The sequence below is a fragment of the Schistocerca serialis genome, chromosome 7, assembly GCF_023864345.2.
Source record: "Schistocerca serialis cubense isolate TAMUIC-IGC-003099 chromosome 7, iqSchSeri2.2, whole genome shotgun sequence".
Taxonomy (NCBI): domain Eukaryota; kingdom Metazoa; phylum Arthropoda; class Insecta; order Orthoptera; family Acrididae; genus Schistocerca; species Schistocerca serialis.
This window is the reverse complement of record NC_064644.1, coordinates 312504886-312522010: the sequence shown is the minus strand read 5'-3', so window position 1 is coordinate 312522010 and position 17125 is coordinate 312504886. Positions and strand designations below refer to the sequence as shown.

General features: G+C 34.4%; 1 protein-coding gene across 1 annotated transcript in view; it reads right to left on the bottom strand.

Moving 5' to 3' along the window:
- Positions 1-3078: 3078 nt before the first annotated feature.
- The window catches only part of LOC126413038 (A disintegrin and metalloproteinase with thrombospondin motifs 12-like), a 354477-nt gene continuing 340430 nt past the window's right edge, over positions 3079-17125 (bottom strand). Inside the window, exon 20 of the mRNA XM_050082933.1 lies at positions 3079-7047. Coding sequence (XP_049938890.1) covers positions 6941-7047 — 107 coding nt within the window. The 3' untranslated portion in view covers positions 3079-6940. The remainder of the gene's footprint in view (positions 7048-17125) is intronic.

The following is a 17125-nucleotide window of genomic DNA, read 5'->3' as shown; positions in this document are numbered from 1 at the left end:
CAACAAAATTTTGAACTTTGAGACACAATGAGCACAAATGCATTGAATATGATTTCTACTTTGAAAATTACCTTCTGCATATTTACAGCAAGAAATTCTTAAAAAAAAAAAAATGGTTCAAATGGCTCTGAGCACTATGGGACTTAACTTCTGAGGTCATCAGACCCCTAGAACGTAGAACTACCTAAACCTAACTAACCTAAGGACATCCATGCCCGAGGCAGGATTCGAACCTGCGACCGTAGTGGTCGCGCAGTTCCAAACTGTACTGTCTAGAACCACTCGGCCACTCCGGCCGGCAAGAATTTCTTCCTTCAGATTGTTTACTTTACTGTCAACTTCTAATAATTTGTACATGACTATTGCTGGGAGCTTCACAGTAGGTTTCTTTACTTTGGTACCCTTTGCCTTTTCAATATTACCTCTTTTTCTCACAATATTACTTGCACAAATTTTACTGATTGCTTTCCACTTATCTTATTATTAATTACACAATACCTACTCTTATCTTCAGCATGATCATCAAGTTTGTTCACAGTTTCATTCATTACTTGCACACATTCAGGTTCAATACATTAATTACATCAATATTTACAGCAACATTCTCTGCAATTAGTCCACTTTCTCAATATCAGTGACTGCTTTTTGCTTTGCATCAGAAATTATATCATTAGAAGAATACTACTTCTCTTAATTCATCCTGACACGAATCAACAACATCAATTTCCATTTCCTCAAACTTTTTCAGTCTCCTCTCCACTATCCTGCAAATTCTGACTCCAAGAATCTAATGATGATCCTACATTTTCTGCAAAGACATCATATCTATTTTTTCTTCTATGCAGATTTGCACTGAATATATTTTCTTGTCCAAATTTTTGATACCTATACCCAAATTTAACTTTAAATCCCCTTTTAATGTCACTACTCTTTTGTCCAGTTTTAAGTTTTGTTGAGTTATTAATTTCAATAATAATTTAATATCTTCAGCTACCAAACATTCCTGTATACTTTGATTTTCTTCAAGCAATCCCTGTTTAAAATTAATTTGTTCCATCAATTTGGAACTATCTTCTGCCTCCTTCACATTATAGTAATCAATGGCTGAAGCCATTGACATTTTGTCTATTATTTGACTAGAAGTAGTTTCATCACAAAAGGTAGATTCTTCTAATTTTACCACAGCTAGGAGTGGTGGCTCAGGGAGCCATTTATTTTCATGGCAGGACCTCTTTGGTTGTCACCCTTAAAGCACAATGGTTTGTCAGCGATATTCTACATCCAGTTTTATTGCCCTTCATTTTAAGTCATCCTGGGCTTACATTTCAGCAAAATAATGCTTACCTGCACACGGCAACAGTTCCTATTGGTTGTCTTTGTGCTTGCCACACCCTACCTTCACCAGTGAGTTTGCTCGATCGCCCTGCAACTGAGAATGTTTGGAGCAATAGGGGCTGGGCCCTCTAACCATCTCAGGATTTTGATGATATAACACACCAAAGGGACAGAATTTGCCACGCTATCCCCCTGGAGGAGATCCAGCAACTTTTGTCAATCAATTCCAAGCCAAATGACAGCTTCCATAAGTGCCAGAGGTGGACCAACATACCTGTGAAGTTCCTTATCTTGAACAAATCATTTCATTTTGTTGTAATTGTAATCATTTGTTTGTCTGTACACGTACATCACATGTACAGATTCCATCCCATCCATATATTCCATTTTCTTTTCCTTTTTTTGTATTTGTGGTGAATTTAAGATGAGCAAATTTAAGATGAACTGTGAATGTCACGATCACAAATAATACTAGAAGTATAAATACTTTCCACAGTGCTCATAACATAGTTTTATATTATGATGCTAATGTCTGTAACAGACTGCCATCAAATATTGAGCAGAAAATCAGGAAACCTCAGTAATCTCAACATTAACAACTTACATTATTAATCACTTTCATAATTTATTGGAATATATGGACTCAGCGATGTAAATTTTTTAAACTTTTGACTATGATCACAAGTCAGTCTTCTGTATGAAATTACAGTGAATAGTGACTTATATTTCTCATAACATAGACTTATTAGTCATCAGAGACACAGATGTACAGGAGACACATCAAACATTAGTAATACAATTCACTTATATGTCAAATTATAGCTAATGAGAAGGAGCAGTATTCTAAAGTTAATGTTTTTTCTGAGAATAAAATCGTATTTACACTAGAGTGCTGAGGATCAATGACAACCTGCTTAAATTATCAACTTTCTCTTCATGAATTCATTCACCAATTAGAAACATGGTTGTATCAGAACATCATGAAACTCTATTTCCATGGATCTAGTTTCATGTTCTAGCTTTAAGCTTACTGAAGATTTTCATTCCCATATATTGGGGAGCCTGAGGGCATAATTTTAATCAGTGAACTGGAAGCATAAAATTATCTTTACTCTTGTGTTGTATGATTGATTAAAATGATTTTCTATCAATAAGGGGAAGTTCCACATTTTCAACAACAGATGACCCGATTCATCTGTATATGCGGCAGATATAAGTCTGATGACTTTTTTCAGAAGCTTCAGTTTGAAATATAGCAGCTGACTACTTTAGGGGAACAACAGTGATGTTTCCAAGGCATTTGTTTTTCTGATGAACAATATAATTCAGAAGTAATTCCCATAATTATCAATGTGAACAGCAGTATCAGTTTAACAGGTTGTTAATGCACATTATAGAAATGGCTTGCAGTGACTGCATCTGGCAGTTAATACATAATTTTAATTTTTCAGGGTCCCTGAAGGTTGTCCTTCATGATGGATTTTCTGGAATTTACACAACACAATCTGTAGATGAATTAATTAATTTTTGAGGACAGCACTTGAGTTAAAATACTAGTTACTAGGAATCTGCCATTGCAAGACTTATGCATTCATTTTGTCTTTCCAGAAAACTACCCATAAAGAGGAGCTAAAAATATGGACTACAATGTACATAACCTCGTAAGAGTGGAGAGCGAGAATAGTTAATAATTCAATGAGACATTATTTGGCATATATCTTTATTACTGCCATTATGGCACAGTTAAACAATATGGTGAACAATACTGCACTGAAGAATACTGACAAAATTAATGATCTGCCAAATTACAAGCAATGTTCTTAATTTCTACATTTTAAATTGTACATATTTTACAAATATTTCAGTAATCACAAGTATACAAGAAATTAACAAAGTTTTACAACTTTATATAAATAAATTATTGTCATGAAATATATAATTACTATTGTAAAAGGGAAGTTTCAAGTTTTCCATCGTACAAAAATTATATACAAAAAAGGGGGTTCCAAATTCAGAAGTAGTGTTGAAAAGCGTGCCCCACTATCTATAAGATATTTGAAAATGAAATAAATGTGGTTCATGGAATCCATAACCTGTACAATACACTAAAATATTTCAGTCATGGGACTAGATGTTGTGTGGATGTTAAAAACATACACATTATAGGCAGTGTAATTTATCATTTGCCCAAAAGCTACAAAGCAAACATGAGGTATGTACATAAATATTTTAGGTGTCAGTACTACAGTTACAGCAGTACTTCTGATTGGAATAACTATGGTTATAATGAGCATATCCTCATTAGGAAAATATAATTTATTCATTCCACATAAAAATGAACATCCAATATTCAAACCATTTGCACTTATGCTTTAAAGCCTCTTAGCATTAATAGCACCAAGTTTTTCTGTTTTCCTTTTTTTTAAAAAAAGAATACCTTTTGTATCATGCAATAGCACGTAACTAAAATCTCATAGCTGATGATTCAGTATACAAAATATGAATATCAGACTCAGAGGAATCAAAAATTTGAAAATAAATAATAATAAGAATTGTCATTTAATAATTTTAAGAGCATCCACACTGAGTACTCAGATTCAGTTATATTCATGGTATACTTTTAATGTTCTGGTACCACAACATATTGTTTGCTGAGATACAACTGGTGTACAATTAAATAAATAAATAGCTGTACAAACTGGCAGTGATACATTATTTTTATTGGAATATAATTGTTGTTCTTTGAATACAGCAAAAATAAATTTGCTCCCTAGTAAAAAAAATACAACTGACAAAATACCTTACACTAGCCTTTAAAAGTATTTCCAAACAATGGCTCTGTTGTGAATGTACAAAAGATCTCTCATGATACATGGCGCTGAAGGAAGAAATATCTTGTATGAAGTACATGACTATATTTCTGTGTGCAAAATTAAATTCTCCACCACGAGCAGCAGAAATCAGTTAATTCATATTGCTTCCTATCTTTAATACATTCTGTCAGCAAAATTAGCACAAATGTTCATCCTTTTATAGTGTTGTTAATTAGACAATCCACAGCCATTTAGAAAACACAGACACGATTCCTAGAACAATTCATAGTTCCATGACAAATAATTATCTGCAAAGTATTAAAATCATATTAGTATGCAGTGAAGATGTGTAAAATTCATTCTCCACCTTATGCCTACGTATCAAAAGCCAGGAAACTTAACAGAAATAGCTATTTCCTACTTGATTTTCAGTTAAACAGTTCTTCAGTATCTTTTTTCTGATTGAGTAATGTTTTTCAGGAACATGTTGCCACTTAATTAGTCCTTTTATGAAGACCACCATCACAATCATATTTTCTTATTTGACAGATTTTGTGTGTGTGTCACTAATATGTCACTATTGTATAGTAACTTCACCCATGTAATGGTGGTGCTCCTGCATGGAAACTACTTAGTGTGGATGAGAAGCTGATTTGCAAGTTATGAACTGTTATAATAGATAATGGCACATGTGTAACAAACCAATTTAATACTCCGTTCACTGTATACATCTTGTTGCTGTCTTAGGTTTCATCCCATCTAATATAAGACATCTCAAAAATACTATATGTAATACAGTTATACGAAAATATAGTTTCATTTGATGGCTGCGTGTCATATAAATTGAAACTGTAATTTGAACGGCTATGTTCCTTTATGGTGCAAGTATCGAAAAACATGAATATACTTCAGGGGATTAGATTCCTCCCCTGCAAAAATACTGAATATAATTTGAACAACACACATACACATGCAGTCCCCCTTCCAACATATTATATGTGATGGGAACAGGAAGAAGCTGTAGCAAATGCAGATTTTGTAATAGTGTTTGATAGCATTTTCCATCTCTTTTGACAAGTAAGTGGTGGAGACCTACTAGCCAAGAAAAACAGCACCCAAGCTGGAAATCTGTGTGCAAATAATTAGCTGTTATAAGGTGCATGCTAGGCTTACAAGACGATGGTATAAAAGACATTCACTTGGAAGGTATTAAGTTATTCAGAAGCATGTGGGAGATCTACTCATATGAATTTAGTAGTCAATGAACACTTGAACAGGATCCAATAGAAATACTATGTAATAATATTAGTGTTTCACTTCAGTGAAATGGCAACATGTAAGAATCTCACACATGAACACAGCCTGAGACAGTCAGTCTCCAGAGCTCAGGGGCTGTCACCACACAGTTGTATATTTTTGGAACCTTTTCACACTCATATATTATACAAGCATAAAAAAAGGAACTTAAGAGTCAGTATACTATATTGAAGTAGCTTTTAATGGCTGTTTTCTCCTTTTATACAAACTGGACTCTTTCCACGTATTTGAAAGCCCCCCTCCATGATGAGTTTTATAGAAATTGGTGTGTGAATGAATGAATTAATGAATGGATCCTGAGAAGTTAGCACACTGGCAAGTATTTGTTTGAACAACAGAATATGACAAAATTGAATAAGTTGTCAAGAATCCAAAGTGAGAGTGGATAGTTGCAAGATAATAGCACAATTACAAAGCCAAGTTCTAATTTCCAACAGAAAACAAAACATTTAAAAATGCTTTTGAGTCAAAGATCTGCATGATAGTAGACATAATATATAGGCTTAAAAATAATAACTGTAAATATAAAGTTCTGTAATAATCAGAAAATAGTGGTTGGAACATATGAAATAAAGTATACTAAGGGATGAACACTGAATGGTTTATGGCAAAGAAAAATGGCTATTGGTTTTTAATCAGAGTAGGGGAAGAACATGTATAGCAAACAATAATTTCAAGTGATGTCTGTCTGTGACAGTTTTTACAGAACAAGAATAAGATATGAGTTATTCTGTAACAGTTATTTTCATGAATATTTAACAGTCATGTTGGAATATTAACTAATTCACTACTATGTGGAATGGAATTGTCATAACAAAATCCAATATACATATGTAACAAAAAAAACATTGTAACAGTCATGGAATGAAAATAGATGACTTCTGCATGAAATCATAATACAAAACAGTAATAATAGGCAGCGTACTGGGAGACACTGTTAAAAAACTTTTTTGAAATATTAGTGGCCAGGGAGATATATATGGCATTCGTCACACAGTCTGTACAGGAACATGGCTAGCATTTCACTGCTTTGAAGTATCATACATTCCAATATTCTGATGATTTCGTTTTATCACAATATTGTTAATGAAATAACAATTGTACACACACAGGAGGTGCTATCCAGTTTCAATATGAAATATTTATCATTTACATTTTTGATTTTAATCACTATGTACAATATTATGAGGTTTTTGGATGGCAGTTTCAATATAGATAACTTCACATTTTTTTGTGAAGTGGTCGTGAAAGAATATCTGACACAACACTGCATTGGCAAGTACTTATTTCTAAAGAATCACATCAGTTATCAGGGTACATTAGTTCTTTGTAACCTGTTTTCACTTGTCTTTCTCTCCATTCATAAATGCTCTTTTGAGTCTTGGAAATATCAGATCAAAATCTTTTTGGCAGCATAAAACACAAACACACGTACACATACACACACACACTTTCACAATAAATTAATGTCTGTGCTACCTGAGTGAACATGTGTAGCAACATTTTGTCTTAATTACCCAAAAACGATTACACTGCATCTTGTAGGCACTGCAGTGTTTTAAGGTGTCGACACAGGCATCACCTGAAACATTGTCATTGCAATTACATACTGGTAATCACAAATAAATACTATTCAGTTATAAATATGGAGCAAATGCAATAATTTCAATTGATTTTACAGTGATACATTCTTTATTCAGTAATTAAACCCTTACAAGTGAATTTTGCTTAGGATTTTTGAGCTTAGTACACTTTTGTTAGTTTTCTTATATATGTGTTAACACTTAGTTCATTTACGACTCTCTAGTTAGTTTGACTCCTGCAGAATGATTAGTCAATAAGCAAGAATAATACGATACAGGATGCTGTATTTGTTTGTACAATACCTTAGAAACAAACTTAATTTATTGCAAGTGTTTGTGGAGAAACATTCACCACATTGTAATTGTTAGTAACAATGAAACATGGACTCATGTATATGATCAATTGGAAGGTTACTCAGCAAACAGCTATTGGAGGTAGCACCGCAATGATGGTGATGAGCCAATTTTGTTAGTGAACATACTGCAGTTTAAGAACTATCACTTCTTGAACACCACACCAAAGAAGCAACAAATGAAATGGTGGATGTTGCACTCCATAGCTATAAACAAACATAAAATACCACAATAACAAAAAGTCCAGGGTGGGGGAAAAAAAAAAAATAATGAAGAAAGGCAATCCCTCACCTACAGATGTGTGTCATATAGACAAATATAACCAAACAAAGACTTTCAGCCATGAAGATGTTTTATATGAGGATGTAAACAAATATAATAGCTTAAAGAATTGACCGGGTTTTGAGGCACATTCTTTTGCCACTACATGTACACCACACAGGTATGTATGTTAGCTGAACATAATACATGAAAGAAAGGGAAGGTACTCACTCACCTATAATTGACAGATGTGAGGTGCATATAAACACTCAACAGAAAACCATATTTACTCTAGCTTTTGAGCTCTTACTCTTTCTCTACTAGAAGTTCCACATCACACACACACACACACACACACACACACACACACACACACACACACACACGCAGCTGCAGCGAAACTGACTGTTGATTGTCAATAGCACCTGCCTGAGCAGATGTCTACTACTTAATAAATGCATATTGCACAAAAGCTTTGTGAGACATAGCAGTCATATTCAGCACTTGAAACAAACTCAATTTTGACTACAAGAATTTGTTCCATTTCTTTATTCCTAACAAGTTTCAGTATCAAGCCATATTTAAAGGTACTAAATGAAGAAGAAAAAGCTTACACTGGGAAACATGTGAGTAAGAGCAATTGAACAGAAAATGTACACAGCAAAACTTGCAATCAACAAAATCCTATTGATACAAAGTACAGCATCAGATTTAATTATATGAAGGATAAGTGCCAACTGGGTTACGTGTGGCCATGGAATCATAAGGAAAACAGCTCCGCCAGGTAGCACTAGTGTACAAACATCACATTGACTTACAGTGAATAGATAATTATTTTCTGCAGTTATAAAAATAATAAGAATATATTTAACAATCATATGAGAACACTAGAGTATAAGTGTGTACTCAAAGTCTACAGAAGAACAAAAGACATTGCATGAAGTAGACTTTTGTTATACAATTATTTTATGTGCAACTTACATAAAAAATATAAAGAACATGACAAATACAAAAACAGCTAGAGACGAGGCCTAAGCCAACATACATGAAATGTTACTTGAGAGGCACTAGCGGTAATTTTTATTGTATTATGTTGCAGTTCAGTATGTAGTGTCTTGTACCAACTGAACTCACATTGATTGTAATAACAGCATGAATGATCTGAATCAATGCCTAAAAATTAAGATGAGCAACAAAAAACAGAATCAGAGGCTAGCTGTTGCTATTTAAGGTCATGTTGTCATAGGATTACATTCTCAACAATCATATGGCTGCTGTCTCATCACCAATGTGAACCATTCAATGCATAAAATTATTTTTGTAAAGGCAGTTTGCTACGCTGATGGCTGGTTCATCTCATCAGTGAGACAATGATAATGATTGCGAAAGTAATTCTATGACATCAAGAGCTTAAATAGTGACAGCTAGGCTTTGATTACATTTTTTAGGAGTTGCTTCAATCTGCTCAGGTAGTTATTAGGAACTATGTAGGTTCTGTTGGTGCAAGGCACTATGTATCAATATGCAACGTGATGTACTAAAAAATAACATTTCATACACATTTGCTTTGGCTTTGTTTACAGCTGTTTTTATATTTTTTCATGTTCTTTATATTTTTACAAAATTTGTACACAAGGTAGTTGTGTAACAAACTGTCCACTTCGTGGCTGTGTTCTGTTCTTCTATACATATCAAGTGCACACATATAAGGTAGTGTGCCTATGTGATAGTAAAATGTACAATTATTATTTTTGTAAAGCAGAAAATGTGTATTCACTGTAATAAAATACCATCTTTGTATGTTAACACCATCTGGTGGAGATGTTTCCCTTGTCATTCCATGGTTATATGTGAGCCAGTTTACATTTATGCTTTGTACATTTAAATTTGATGTGGTACTTTGTATCAATACAATTTTGGTGGGTACAAGTTCTTCTGTATACATATTGGTATTGCTCATATGTTTCTCAATGTTTGACCTTTTTTTATTTAGATCCTTTGAAAATGGCTTAATGCTGAAATGCTTAAGGATTAAAGAAACATAATAAATACTTGGGGTCAAGAGGTGAGTTTTATTATAAGTATGACTTAATACCTTCACCATACAGTGAATAATCTTCACGTACTTCACTGTTTAATTAATGTTTGAGAAGGAAAGTCGCTCCTCCCCATATAGTGGAGATGTTGAAATGTGATAGGCACAAGAAAAAGATTCATACAGTCATATCTTTTGGCCATTAAAGCCATTTTCTTGTGCCTAACGTGACTCAGCATCTCTGCTATATGGTGAGTAGCAACTTTCCTTCTCTAATATTGTTACATTTCATCCTGGATCTTCCATTGTTTGATTTAATTAATGTTTTTATGTATATAGTTTGCATATAACAACTGTCTACATAACAAGTTGAAATACAGTGTAAATAATTACTTTTGATTCAAGAAATTTGAAAAATATTTCAACATAACAGATGAAGCTGATCAGTTCAAAAATAAGACTGCTATATTATTTTCCATATGATTTAATTAATACCCTTTTCCCTTAACTTATAGCAAAGCGATATCAACCATTGTTAGAGTCCTGAAAAATTCACATTTGCAATAAATGCAAATTCTCCCTCAAAATGTGAAATTATCTAATAAATCCTAATTAATTGTGAATTTTATCTAAATAAACAGTTTTATCAGATATAGTTTGAAACATGTTTATTTTCTGCGTATTAATATCGAAAATGTAACCAAATTTTGGTACAGGTCTTACACATCACCTGGTAAATTCCAATTTGGGAAGATAATGTGCATAAGAATGTGTCTGCAAAATAAAAAATAAAAAAAATGCAGAAACACAACAATTTATCTGTGCACTAGATGCCGTACCAACTGCCAACAGTTGACTGGTTTGTACAAAATACACACCTCATAATGCAAAACAGAACTCAGCTGTGGGACCTAGCAAAAAATGGTTCAAATGGCTTTGAGCACTATGGGACTTAACAGCTGTGGTCATCAGTCCCCTAGAACTTAGAACTACTTAAATCTAACTAACCTAAGGACATCACACACATCCATGCCCGAGGCAGGATTCGAACCTGCGACTGTAGCAGTCATGTGGTTCCGGACTGTGCGCCTAGAACCGCGAGACCACCGCGGGACCTAGCATTTTTGAACAATAAATGTATATGTTTGCCTGCTAGTTAAACTTCAAAATTTGGTATAAAGTGGACACTTAAATGAGGTAGTTTTAAGTGGCAGGTGTTTTGAAATGTGATTGTGTCAAACACCAGTAGAGGTCAGAGACACACATACACTTTTGCTAATGAAGACTGCACTACCGCATTTTACGACATTGGCAACTCAGCAAGTAAATGTGTGGTAGCCATTACTGAATGTTTTGTGTTGTGTTTTGCTAATTGTTTCTTTTCTTATTTTCCAATGAGAAGCAATTAATTCTGGTCCATCACAGAGTTCGATTATGCCACTTGTAACCCTTGAAGGGATTGGCAATCCTTATCAGTGCCTGTCAAGTCTGCTTTCACAGAAAAACAGAACACGGTTACACGGAAGTTGGCTGGCTGCATCATGAGAGGAAGGCAGAACTTATTTACCTGCACTGCATCCCTTCTGTTGCTAATAATTCTGGTTGGTTTACACTTACATGCTGATTACCAGTTTATAGTGTTACACTCTGCACTATAGCGACCAAAAAACAAAACCTGTCAACTTGACCATGCTGAAAGCATTATTGTAACATGCAAACAGATTCTTACTTACCATAAAGAAGACACATCAAGTTGCAGACAGGCACAATTAAAAAAGACTTACATAAAGCTTTCGGCCACAGTCTTCATTAGCAAAAGTGTATGTGTGTCTCTTTTACTGATGAAGACTGTGGCCAAAAGCTTTATGCAATTGTCTTAATTATTCCTACACGAAGTTTCCATTGTTTGAACATGCAAACAGAGTTATGTTTGGTTCTATTTCTAATTCGGTTCTACTTCTACCCTAAGTACCTCCTCTTTTCTATATGTAGTATTGTCAAGTATGGTTTGCACAGCTGCGAATGCTCACTAATGATTAATATTTATATTCTGTAGATTTTGTAATTAATGAATTTGGTGGGGAAAGAAAAATAATGTCAATAACCATATTAAATCAGAGAAGCACTTTGTTCACCAGCAAGAAAATGCTGCTGCTTCTCAGCAGAAACCAACATTTGGTGAAAGCTTAAATAGAGCCAAAAGAAAAAAGCAAAGACCATTTTGAAAAACAACACTGTCAAAGCTTTCGCAAGAGCAAACAGCTCCCCAATCACAACTTATTTTAAGTCAATTTCAAATCACAAAGAATTCATAATAGATGCAGATTTTGGCAAAAATAGATGCTACATTTTCAGGTCCCTAGCCCATTGTACAATGTTTAGACAGTATAACAGCCAGTGTCACTCCTGTACATGTGGGATAGCAGTGTGTTTCCCTTTGTGAAGAAGGCTCTGGCTGAAACTAGTGTGTAAGTATCTTTTTGTTGTGCCTGTCTGCGACTCAACGTTTCAACATAGCAGTCATGTTTGTAAGATCTGCATGCTTGTGTGAACATGTGTGTTTGTCTGTCTGTGTATGTGTGTGTGTGTGTGTGTGTGTGTGTGTGTGTGTGTGCGTGTTTCTGTATTTCCTTTTCTGAAAAATGCTTCAGCTGAAAGCTAATGTGCAAGTGTATTTTCACTGTGCCTGCCTGCAACTCAATGTGTCATCTTCACAGAGAACAGCAATCTATCTTTTCCTTACATTGCTATTCGAACCTGGAATTTCCATTGTTTAATTTTAATGTGATTAGCTTTATAGATGTGGTTGAATCAAATTTTTCTCTTAACTTCCAGTCAACTGCTTGTAAAGGTGAAGGTCAGTGGATATGTGTTCATACACAGCAGCTATGCAACATAACTGAGGTAGCACCAACTTGCTTCAGACTAGCATCATAATGGAATCTATGTACCACAATGAATGCTCATTTTTGCTAAATAGATTTGTTATTTACTTTGGCTGCTCTGCCCCCAAAGATAATGGGAGGTAGTTCCATTTTCTGGCTCTAGATGGGACAACCGGCCCGAGTAACTGCTGTGTCATCCTCTGCCAATGACATCATTGCCATGTGAGCAGCATACCACCCTCCTGGCCGTTTTTGGGTTCATTGAGCTTGGAAATGCTACAACTCGGTCAAGTAGCTCCTCAGTTGGCCTCACAAGGCTGAGTGCACATTATTTCAGTCCTCCAAACAAGGAAAAATTCCAGGCAGTACTAGGTCCCTCCCATGGCAATCAGCTGCACTGGCTACACAGGTACAGGCAGACAATGGGAGATAAGGTATTCAAAATAAATGGTATATTTGTTCTCAAGTCAATGCAATAGGACTTACTTTCAGGTTCAAAATATGGTGAACTGGGCCTCATGATTAATTTATTTACATGTTGATTCCAATCTAGGCTTTTGCCCAACTGTACTCAAAGAATTTTTACACATAGTACCATGTTTAATGTATGGCATGTGTAAATCTGTTTATTTTACCAAAATATTTTGTAAATGAGAATTACACACAGACACATTACTATTAGATAATGTCATATGATGCTTGTTATGCCTAGATAGTTTAATAAATGAAAACTAACTAGGAAAGATGACATTCATATTAATAGAAAGTGGTATTTGTTTGATATAAATATTTTGATTTATGTAGGTTACTGAGCAATAGGTAATGAGCATTGCTGCAAGAATGAGGTGTAGCTAATCATGACTGCTACACAAGTACATATCAGTCATAATAATCTGTTATATGAATCATATACAACCAACAATTTTGTGAACACTGAAATGACACAAATTAGCAATTATAGAAATATAATAATATGTTTTCAAACTAAAACTTAGCTTTTGGAGAATTCAGGAGTTGCAACAAAATGTTCCCACTAAATAAAATTTGTTTAAGTACAAGTAGGCTGATCTTTCTGTAGATGAAATACACTAAAATTTATACTTTTATAACTAAGAACTTACAAACAACAGGACAATATAGCAGTACTAATAATGAAATTATTTTTCAAGCACCTATAATTAAAAGCAGGAATTTTACTGTCCTGCAGGACTTTGATCAAAATGAAAATTATCAAATGAGGCACATAAATGAGTATGTTAATTATTAAGCAGAAAGCATCAGCTAGTATGTACAGCCAGAATAGTTACACTGAATCTCACTAACAGTGCTGTGATTGTAGTAAAATTAACATTGTTCTAACTTGTATCTCTGTGAGTACAAAGTGGATTATGCTGAATTATGATGTGTTTACTGTTCCAGCACAATGTGCAGTCTCCCAAGTTATTTAAATCTAACTGACTAGCTATTCCACACCTTTTTTACACTGGTTTCTGACTAGCGGCCTGCTGTATCTGCATATTGTATTTAGTTTATGTTAATATCCATGCACCTTCCATATAAAACGTTCTCTTATTTTACAAAAGTTACAGCATTAATATTGTCACTTTGCAAATGTATTAGGGACAGTTTTATATTTCAGTTTTTGTTAATTACACAACAGCATCACATAAATACACATGCAAGCACAATTCAGTTTACTTCTTCACAAAATGTCGCATACAGCTTGTGTGAAATAATATTGAAGTTGGGATATTAATGAAAGCAATTTGTATTCCACAGGGAGGAACAAGGTAATAAAGAATCAGGCAGTTCAGCAATCAGCAAGCAATCATGCAGTGCAACCAAATTCTGAAATTTGTTAGTTGAGGTTATAAGAAACTTCCATAAAATTACTTTTAACATTCAGTTATAGGTATGAATAAATTTAGAAGTGACCATGATCAACTTGAACATATATTTAGATACCGTTTTAAAGAAGTAATGAAAATATACTGACACAGCTACTGAGTAGAAATACTGTCTTATTCGGAGCACATATCAGTAATGTGATTTACGTAATATGATCTATGGCATACGTAATTGTAGAATTTAATTCAGAAATTTTATATGGTTTGATACAGGCTTATTAAGTTGTTCACTACAGCAAAACATTGCAGGCAACTTGGAATCAAGTGAAGTGTAAGAATATTGTAAAAGAAACTCGCCTACAAACAGTGGCCATCAGGAGGCAACACAACCAAGTAGTTGGCATGAGTGGTGCCTCCAACAGAGCTGCATTAGCAGTACTGCTGTTGCTGTTGCTGCTGCTGTCTCTGCTTCACCGGCACATCACCACACTGTTGCCACATGGTGTCACAAGAGCCTCAAAGAGTCCTGCAGCGCCGCCGGCCCCGGTGCCGACTGCAGCGCCTCAACTTGCGATTTTTTTCTAGCACAACGCGATCACTTTTAGGTTTCATGCAGGGTAAGTTATAGTAGGCTTAATCATAGGGAATTAAGAAATGTAATAATGCAGCTCATAACTTTTATGTAAAGACTCAGACATGACATGTTCATTTTGAGATATTCAACTCATTGGTAAGATACAGTTTGTAGATATCTGAAGGAATATCAAATACACAGTTCAGTTAGTGAAAAATATGAGCATAGCCTTTCTGAAACAGAATTCTGGTCATACAAACAAATAATGAGCACAAAAAAAATTGAATACTGTTATGTCACTTTGCAGAGAATGTGGAGAATTGCACACAGTTCAATGACAGTCTGAAGTCAACAACACCCATAATTACATTCTTTGTGTTAAGGGTATTATTGATTCATACTATACAACACATAATATTCCAAAAAGGTACATTAACATCACACAGTACTTATTATGGAATAATTATAAAATGTCATAAAATGATATTAGCCACGGCAGAATATCACACAAAACATACTTATGTTAAAATTCTGTTAAAATGTTCTGTACAATTTGAGTTTGTACTTTTGGAATAATAAATTAAGGAACAGATGTCATGCCTTTCCTCAGGTGGTGTTATCGAACAAGAAAAGTTAATCATAAAATGGTAAGATGTTGCAACACAAAACTGTGATATCAGTATGGATATCAGGTTAATAGATGTACCTTATTTAAAAATTAATTCCACTTCTGTGTTGAAGTTGTACAAGTAATAGTTCCCAACACAATTCAACTTAACTAAATCCTGAACAGATAGAAATGAAAACAGCTATTAAATGTGCATGAAATGTTGATATAGAATTACAGATTTTGCATTAGCACCTAGTACAAGGGTGATTCAAATATAAATGGTAATTATGCCAGTGTACTGTGCAAGCAATTCCACGTGTGATGGATTAAGGGGCTGAAGGTCTGTGTATTAAGGAGGGGGAATCAGCTTGGTTTGTTGCTGCACCCTGTTCTGGCTTCACTACAGTCATTAGTATACAAGCAGTTCCTTCATCTGTTGCACAACATATTATGATAAAGTTTTTAAACCATGAAGGGGTCAAACCCTCAATAGATTTTAATTCGTATGAAGGCACAGTTGGGGTGCTGCACTGTTCCAGAGCTAATGTTTACTTGGGCCAGTCAATTTAAGGGTGACCAAGAAAGTATAGTAAATGAAGGTCATATTCAATGCCCAAGGCCATGTCTCACAGGTGGCAACAGCTGGCTGTTTATGAGCTTACTCAAGGTGATTGTCATGGGAATGTTGAAGATATCACAACAGAAGTGGGTATCAACACTGTAAGAGTTCATTAAGGTTATGACTTTTTAACTTTTTTCAAAATATTAACTTTCCTGATGTTCATTTGATGAATCATTGCCTATATGTTACTTTTTTAGTATTATTTTGGTCTGGTCATGTAAAAACCTCCCACACCCTATATAATTTCATTTATTTGGTATAGGAAAATTACACATTACATTTATTTGGAGCAGAGCTTCCACAGTTACCACTTCAATAGTGTTTATTTTATTGTATGGTTTAAACATGTTGTTCAAAACTAAATGTTGCAAATCAGTAGTAGAGTTGGCTGGAAAGATATAGACAAGAAATTTTACAACAACTAAAAAGTGCCATCTCAACATACTAGAAATGAAAAAGGACATGAATGAGATTCTGTGCAAAAGTTTTTGGACAGAGACATCATTGGTTGATTTTTGGGGTTGCATGAAAAACTCAGAGTGAGCTGACTGTATAAAGAAAATACCATAAGAAATAGTAAAACTCTGGAAAAAGATGAGCTTCCCTTTTCCTTCTACACAGCAAATGCATGCAAAGGCTGAGAAACTCATGAAAGTGTTCCAAAATCATAGAAAGTGGAGGAAAGAAGTGTTTGAAAATAATCTTACTCATATTTTTGGTATTATAAAATTGAGTGAAAACTGACTTTGCAGTGAAGGCAAAAAACTTTACAGAAGACAAATTGAAACAGGAGGCCAAGTGGGATATGTTGTTGTTGTTGTTGTGGTCTTCAGTCCTGAGACTGGTTTGATGCAGCTCTCCATGCTACTCTATCCTGTGCAATCTTCTT